Source organism: Lissotriton vulgaris, chromosome 11 (assembly GCF_964263255.1).
Source record: "Lissotriton vulgaris chromosome 11, aLisVul1.2, whole genome shotgun sequence".
NCBI lineage: Eukaryota > Metazoa > Chordata > Amphibia > Caudata > Salamandridae > Lissotriton > Lissotriton vulgaris.
The window spans coordinates 513,100,306-513,108,651 of NC_141699.1; the positions used below are offsets into that span (position 1 = coordinate 513,100,306).

Consider the following 8,346-nt stretch of genomic DNA (forward strand, 5'->3'; position numbering starts at 1 on the left):
CCCCTCAAACGTAAGACCTACCACTCTTGGCAGTTCTTGCTGGGCGCCTTGGTTTTGTTTAGGATTTATTACAGTCTCGTGTTGAGGAACCCAGCCGGAAGGGCTGGGGGCACTTGATGGTGCGACGACTGCCACCTGTGAAGGCCTTTGTTGAGAATCCTCGTTGGTTTGACCCTTTGTAAAAGGGATTTGTTGTCTTTGGGCCTCACCAGAAACGAGGGATGCGTCACAAGGCTTGCCGATCTTAGATGCCTGTTTAGGTAAGAAAATGGGAGAGAGTGGTTATGGGGTACTTTTAGTTACAGTGGCACCCATGGTTGATGACGCTGGTGGTATGTTTCTACTTCTGGCTTTAGATTTCTTTAGTTGTTTTTTAAGTCTTTTTTTAGCTCTCCTTGTCAACGGAGCTTTAGCGCTTGCCGGTGCTCCTTCGGCCTTCTCCGACAGAGGGGTAATGACGGACAGGCCGACACTAACGGTATCAAGATCCGAGACCTCGGGGTCACCATTCCCTTGTACAGCCAATGTGTAATTATTACAGGGCCCTACTGAAGGTTCCTTTGGGGCACTGTTGGCCGCCGTGATATAATTTGACTTTTCAGCGTGCTCTGTCGTCAATACTGGTGGCTTTTGTCCAGCTTGTTCTTGCAAGGTCGTCTCGCCCAGACCCTTAGCAAGTGCAAGCATCTCTTTTAGAACTTCTGGTAGACTTGCCCATTTATCGATTACGGCGGCACAGGAATTAATACTGGCGGCGTGAGCGTATTGAGCGTCGAATAGGGCTTCCAGCTTTGCCAGCTTGTCATCTTGACGCGTCAGGTGCTGGGCTATCGACTGCAAAAGATCGATTTGAACTTCCATCTTTGTGGACTGCCAGAGCAGTGCCCTAGCCATTGTGTCCTGAACTTCTCTTATAATGGACAAGTTAAAATCTTTAAAAGTGGCTTCTTCAATTGGTTCAGTTAGATCTTGATGATGAGTTAAGCCCGACGGGCTCCATCCCTCCGTTTGTGCAATTCGCGGGACAGTAGCTCTTCCTAGATTAATAGGTGTTGTTTCAAGTGTGCGTTCGATTGACTGTTCCAGTTTTAATAGAAACGAGATTGTTGGTACCTCCGTTCCCTGGGAGTTGGGCCTCTGTTTTTCCCGGGATGTCACAGTTGCATTTAGTTCCTTGCCTGTGCTCTTTGGAGAGGATGGTGCGACAGGCTCATTTGGCCTCTCAATGTCTGTGTCCGCATTTACCCCCAATGTGGGCCCGTCGTGAATGTCGGCGGTGATCCTGATCGGGCTCTTCACCCTGGCGACGGGCTGAAAATGTGCTTCCGGGCTCCCAGTTGTCTCGACGTTAACAGACTCGCAGTAGTGAGGATCCCTTTGAGCCTGGGGGAACTTTGGGGGCCCCGGTGCGGCACTGCTCACAGGACCTTGTGGACCTTGTGGTGGTTCTACCAAGGGTGATGGGCAGATTGAGGCCTGAAAGAATTGAGTGATGAGGCCTTGAGGGAGGGAATTGCCAGTGCCGATGACTTGGTCCTGGGGTTTTTGAGTACTTATACTTCTGGTTACCCTTCTTTGTGCTAAACTCTCAGGGTACACTTCCGCCTCATCCTCCGTGCAGGATTTAGTCTTTCTCAACGTCCTCTTTTATACATCGTTGGCTGGGGATGGGGTTGGGGCCCAAATGAGCAGTGAAATTCGTTGCTTGTGAGCCACCTTATTAAGAGGGTTAAAAGCGTTGAAGGAAACACCTGTAGGTGCGCGCCTTATATACCTATATGGTGTATTGTCTGAGTGACCGACTCAGCTCGCACGCTGCAGACGGAAAACTGGAGAGACCGCAGAGCCTGACGTTCTTCTAGGGGTTACAGCCAGCCGTCGTCGAGCCTGAGACCCTCTAACAGGAGGCAAGTTTCCGAGGGAAGCTCGTTCCTCCTGCTGATATTGTTGATTGCTTGGCCAAAAGGATTCTGAGATTAGTGGCCACAAGGGGCCTTGCCCGGCCCAGCGTGATAGACCTGTGAGGTGTGAATGCTGGTGGGATATTAAGGCTTTGACCCCGCCTGCCCATGAGCTACGAGGCTGCTGTGTTACAGAGCTAAAAGATTGAAGTGGCAGTTGGTGGCTCTAAGTCTCTGTGTCTCTATGCGTCTCTCTGTCCCTGGGCAAGTTGGTGCCAGTTCGTGCTGGGGGAGGGGGTATTTATGTGACCCCTGAATTTTGACCCCTGTATTGAGCTGTGTTTCTTGAGGGAGAGGGGAGGGAGGGACAGGCAAGCGGAGTGCGCGGGGGGGCGCAAGCTGGGAGACCTAGTCTAGCAGCCCCTCAGACCACACCCCCTGGCTCTTACTTCGCGGCGGCCTCTAACGGCTGCAGCGCTCACCACCACCTCTTACCTCTTACCTCCCACACCGGCGTCTGCTCTTGACACTTTTGATGCTCCGGTCGCATCAGGTACTCAAGGTGCTCCGTGCTCCGGACACTGCTCCGGATACTGCTCAGTGGGTGGTGAGGGGTCCCCGCTCGGTGTACACCATCGGCACGGCTCGGCTCGGCTAAGGGCAGACACAATGCTCTGAGCGTGGTCTCCGAACTCTGAGCACTGATCCGGAACCACTCAAACTCACTCACTTGTGGCAGCTCCTGCTCCTGACGCCGGTAGTGTCCTTATTGAAGTCAAAGTTGAAGCTCTCTGCCTCTGCCTTGACTACGGCTGTGGCTGTGGCTCTGTCAGCTTCTACAGTCCTATCAGTTTTTTGTTGTTGGTTCTTGGGTTTTCTCAGCGGCTCTGCACTGCCTGCCGCGCTCCCTCTAACTCCATGCTCTTTCTCTGCAGGTCAACTTGCAACAGCTCACGGCTTCCCCACCGTGCTGTGGGTCGACTCACGGATCACGGCTCACAGGTGTGCTCGGCGTCTCTGCGAGGCAAAATCACGGCTCAGCGCCGCACTACGGAGTCACCCACGGCTCAGATGTGCCCGGCGATTTTACCGCCTTGAAAGCAATTCGCGGCTCCTTTGAGGTGACTGGACTCTACTTGCCACTTCACGGTACACTATTCCACTGTATGCCACTGCACTGTAAATATCGAATGTAGTATTGTAGAGTGGAGTGGCATACATTATAGTCAGGGACACTGAAATTATGCAGCAAGGAAGGGCCAAATTATGCAGCATTGATAACTTAACTATGTGGCAAGAAACGCCAAATAATGCGGCATAATGTGGCACATTCTGTGATAGTATTACATCATTATTTTCACATTTCTACACTCGTTAACACTGTTTGGACATAGGTTTTACCTTATTAGAACCAGTTTAACACCCATATAAAACAATAAGCAACAGAAAGGTGACCAGTCAACATTTGCAGAGGGCCTTCCACTGTGCTGCAACACGTGTTGCTGTGTCTTTAGTAACGTTTGAACGATTTGAGCAACAAACAATTATTTGTTAAATATGCAAATTATGCAGCAGGAGAAGGATTGTGTGGCAAATGCGGCAAAACCATAATTATGTGAAAATGTCTGGGGCCGTACAATCGCATAATTGCAGTGGCCCTGGTTATAGTGGCCTAGACTCGAGTAGCATACAGTGATGTGTAGAATTATTTAAGTTATGAGGCATTTAAACTTAGTGATATCTGTCACAGTGGTACATTAGCGGATTTTCACAAAATGTTGCAAAACTATTGCAGTGCATGACCATAAACATATTTAAAAAAATATTTTAAAAAGCATTGTGTAGGGGTGCATTCTCCCATGTGTACAGAATGATCAATAATAATATGCCAGATACACTGGGCCAGCTCCGAGAGAGATGGAAGCAAGATGTCGGCGATTTTTATATTTTATTTTAATAGGTTGCACATATGTTACACAACAGTGCAGAGAGCCTCTCTATTAATTTACATTGTTCAATGAAAGTGCAAACAAATTTTTACATGTTCCAAAGTCAACAACCCCCCCACCCATCCCAACTTCCTAAAGTCGGCAAGTACAGTGTTGCATAGAAAAAACACAGTTTACATTACATTTATTGCTAAGCTGGTGTCATGGGCCAGGACAGATTTTTATACAATTCCAAATGTGTGCACCAACATGTCGCCTGCAGGTCGGTCAGGGTTTTGCAGCAGAAACCAAGTCCGCAGTGCCCAAAAATCTTTTGGTCTGGAGGCTATTGGCAACTCCTCTGCATAGATGATCATTTGCTCTTTACAATACACCAAGGCTCGGACCCATTCCTGAGGAGTGTGGGCAGACCTAGCACCCAAATACATCGCAAGTGCTTGTTTAGCAAATAAAGTGGAGATTGCAACCAGCCTTCTATTGCATGGTTTGACCTGTTTCATCAAGTCCAGTGGACACACCTTGGGAGTGTACCTGACTTGTTCAGCGGTGATGTCTGAGATCATTTGTACAACCCTGCACCATAATACATTAGATGTGGGCGATTTTGAGGACATAGACAGGGAGGTGGCATTGATGATCCCATGTGAGTTTGCCCTTAAGTCACATAGTATCTGATAAAATTCAAAATCCTCCATAGAGTCTACTATGACTGCTGCAGGCTGAACAACATTGGAAGGGCGTCCACACCGAATTGTGTGTGATGTGTTGAGGCAGTAGGATACTTCATGCATACACCATGGTATTGCCCCCATAGACAAACCTACTGAAGAGTGATCATCCAGAAACTCTCAGATATTCTGGAGGTTTTCACTCCCGCTTGACCAGCAGTATGTTTCGTTGAGGATCCTGAATGACATTGATGATCCGCGCTTCAAGCTCATCTTTAGTGCCTTTTGTCCAGTGGTTCCCAAAAGGGATGTGGCTAGGTACTGGGTAGCCCTAAAGATACTTTCAATACATGAATGGAGATGGGGGTTGGATGTCTAGATGGTAGCAGAAAAGGTGACTTATCGTGGCAGAGTTTACCCGTAAGTTTTACAAGGTCTAGGGGTGGTGGAGAGCATACTATGGGCTGAGGTCCGCAGATGGCAGCCCTGGTACAACACTGGCCCGACTGCCAGACAGACTCAAACATGTATTGTCATGATTTATATGTACTGTTCTATACCTACTACTTGACTTTGGGCCAGATGTAGGTAAAAGTCATTAACCGATTTTTAAATACCGAATTTTACCGATTCGGTATTCAAGAATCGGTAAATGAGATGTAGGGAAAAAATCGGTATTAAATACCGAATCGGTAAAAATCTGTATCGGACTTTTGGTATTTACCGAATCGGTAAGTACCGAATCGGTAATTCCCATTCATCCCTATGGGCCAAAAGGCCCATAGGAATGCATTGGAAATACCGAATCGGTAAATACCGAATCGGTAAATACCGAATCGGTAAATTCCGAATCGGTAAATTCCGATTCAGAAAGCAAGCAAAAGTGAAACTAATGAAAACAGGTGCTACCACCCTCCCCCTCCCTACCAGGAAGTGGCTACCCAGGCAGCTGCAACTCATTAGAAGGTTCTGGAGAGGCAGTCAGAGCTGAGCAGAGAGACAGAGCAGCAGGGAGAGTTTGTTTGGAGTTTTCTACAAGACAAATGGCAAGCAGCACTGAGAGCCAGAAGGCAGAGAGGAAAAGAAAAATATAGTTCAGCAGCATGGAGCTGCAGGTACTGGTGGAGGAAGTTGTGAGAGTCCACAAACAGCTATTTGGCAGGCAGTCCCTCACTGTACCTGAGTCTGCTAAAAGGAAAATGTGGCTTGCTATAGGAGAAAAGGTCAATGCAGTGGGTGTAACAAGCAGGAACATTGAGGACCTGAAGAAACGCTTTTATGATATCAGGAGCCTCACAAAAAAGAAGATGGCAGAAATTCCTAAGCAGGCTGGTGTCACCGGTGGAGGCAGGAACCCAGCGCCCCCCCTGACCGACCTGGAGGAATTGGTGGCCTCAACCATCGAGCCTGACAGTGTTGTGGGACTAGGAGATGTGGACAGCTCAGCCAGAGCTACAAGAAAAGGTAAGAGGCATGCGCAGCATGACACCCCATAGCAACCAGCTTCCCTTTAGCCTTTGTGTACAGGCCAACCCCAGTCCAGTACTGCTAGCACTATACAGGAGCAATGCATTATGGGAAATGTAGTCAGCTAATGTAGGACCATGTGAAGTGCACAGACATCAGCAAGGCACTGAAAGTAAATCAGATAAATGAAAGTTAAATGTCCAAAGCATTTATTGTAGTGACTGTGACACAGTAGCACTCAGTTGACATACGCTTCTTTATACCTAGGCGCAACATCAGGCAGTCGAGCCTCAGCATCAGAAGGGACTGCACCAGCGAGGGAGGAGAGTGTGGAGGCAGGGCCAAGCAATGTACAAGCCTCGCAGGAGGAAGAAGACACCACTGCCATCTTCAATGAGGATGATACAGTACAGTCCCTCGTGTTTCCCCACTCCCCACACTTTTCACAATCCCCTCCATTGGTTTTCTCACCAGAGAACTCCCCATCAATGTCCCTGTCTGCACCTGCAACCTCACCAGCCAGAAGGAGAATCGTGGCCCCACTGCCAGTAATGGAGGGAGCAGAGGGTGAGGCTCCAGCAACTGTACAAGTGACTCCTGCTGCCCCGCAGTCCACCAATCAGTCAAGCACATCGCACAGACGCCAACGCAGACCCAGCAGTGCAGGTGCACCTGGAGATGGCACTGTGTTCCGTGGCCTGGAGGGGAGCATGGTGCGCATACAGCGCATGCAGGGAAAATCTATACAGGCCTGCCACCGCCAATTCAGAGTCCTAAACCAACAAATAGGAGACATGGGGAAGGCATCAGAGACATTGTAGACAGTAATAGGGAGGTAGCAAAGACAAATGCAGACATTGCATTAGGAATGCAGCAAATGAGCAACTCCATCACCCAGCTCTAAGCAAAAATGGACAGCCTGGAACACACAAGGCGCTGGGATGCGCGTGTTCACAATAGGGCCATGAATCGGCTGGCCACTGCCACATCCCAGCTATGCCGTAGAGGCGTCAATATGCAGGAGAGCCTCACACAGAACACGGCAGAGGTCACCAGGGGCATGGCCAGGATCACAAGTGCCCTGGAGGCGATGATAATTTCACACACTGCTGTAAATCCTGCCCTGGATGTGGCAGAGGCAGACGACAGCAGTAGCCGCAGCAGCTTGGCAATCGCTGTAGTTGAGCCACGTAGGAGTACCAGGCACTCCGCTGAGCCTGCAGGCCATGCAGAAAGCAGCGAGCAACATCCCAGTGGCTCTGGGAAGATCGGCCGCAAATGACATTGCCGGTGTGGGTGAGGAAACCCGGGACATACAGTCCCCACGTTTAATTAGTTTGTTTTGTTGCACATCAGTGCATGAACGTTGTGGCAAAATTAAATTACGTTCTTCTCATTCACAACCTGTCTGTGTCTCATTACTCACTCAGAAATAGTTGTGTGTAATCTCCTCACGTCTGTATCTGCCATCACTTGGTGTTGACACTCCAGCAGGTTGTGTGTCAGGCACAGCAATGTCGTGGTCATGATCCTCGTAGTCTGACAACTCCACCTCAGTAACCTTCTTCACCGCAAGGTTGTGCAACATGGTACAGGCAGCAATAATCTTACAGCAGGTGATGGGGTATACTGCCTTGCACCTCCACTCTTGTGCAAGCATCTGAATCTGCTTTTCCAGATCCCAAAGGTCCGTTCAACCACATTCCTTGTGCTTTTGTGGGCCCGGTTATACCTCCTTTGGCTGGGTGTTGAGGGGTTGAGGTAGGGTGTGAGTATAAATGAGCGGAGGGCATATGCACTGTCTCCTAAAAGGAAAAGGGAATACATTACTCACATGCATACATGTACTTCTTACTGTAATCGGTATTATGGGGGTCAGACACTGTCTTACCTAGGAGGTATCCTTCACCAAATTCCCCTGCAGTCAGCCGTGCATAGATGCCGATGTTTTGAAATTTATAGGAGTTGTGGGTACTCTTAGGGAATTTTGCCACAAGGTCAGTGATGGCGCACTTTGCATTGCAAATCACCTGCACATTGATGGTGTGCGTTGACTTCCTATTCCGGTATATGTATTCGGTGGCAGCAGGGGGACAAATGGGAATGTGCGTGCCATCAATGCAGCCAATGATATTGGGGAATCGTGCCATCTGGTAGAAGTCTGATTTTGTTTGGACCAGTTCCGCACGGGTTGCAGGAAAAGAAATGTATTGGTCCATCCTCTGTAACATGGCGTCAAGGAATTTGTGGAAAAACCTTGACAGGCTGCTCTGGGTCACCCCACCTACTGCAGCAACCACACTCTGGTAGCTGCCAGTCGCAAGCAGATGTAGGCTGCATAGCACCTGCACGTGCGGTGGG

The 8,346-nt window shown here is 49.1% G+C and overlaps 1 protein-coding gene across 1 annotated transcript; it reads left to right on the forward strand.

The window, feature by feature from the left end:
- Positions 1 to 5,497: 5,497 nt before the first annotated feature.
- Positions 5,498 to 7,383, forward strand: LOC147683094 (uncharacterized). Its single transcript, XM_086944781.1, has 2 exons — positions 5,498 to 5,982; positions 6,253 to 7,383. The coding sequence occupies exons 1-2, from the start codon at positions 5,622 to 5,624 to the stop codon at positions 6,804 to 6,806; spliced, it is 915 nt and encodes a 304-aa protein (XP_086800907.1). The 5' UTR covers positions 5,498 to 5,621; the 3' UTR covers positions 6,807 to 7,383.
- Positions 7,384 to 8,346: the final 963 nt, after the last annotated feature.

Excerpts from the sequence above, each read along its gene's own strand:
- LOC147683094 (XM_086944781.1), top strand. The coding sequence starts at position 5,622 with ATGGAGCTGCAGGTACTGGTGGAGGAAGTTGTGAGAGTCCACAAACAG. Across the intron at positions 5,983-6,252 it reads AGCCAGAGCTACAAGAAAAG|GCGCAACATCAGGCAGTCGA; the intron begins GTAAGAGGCATG and ends CTTTATACCTAG.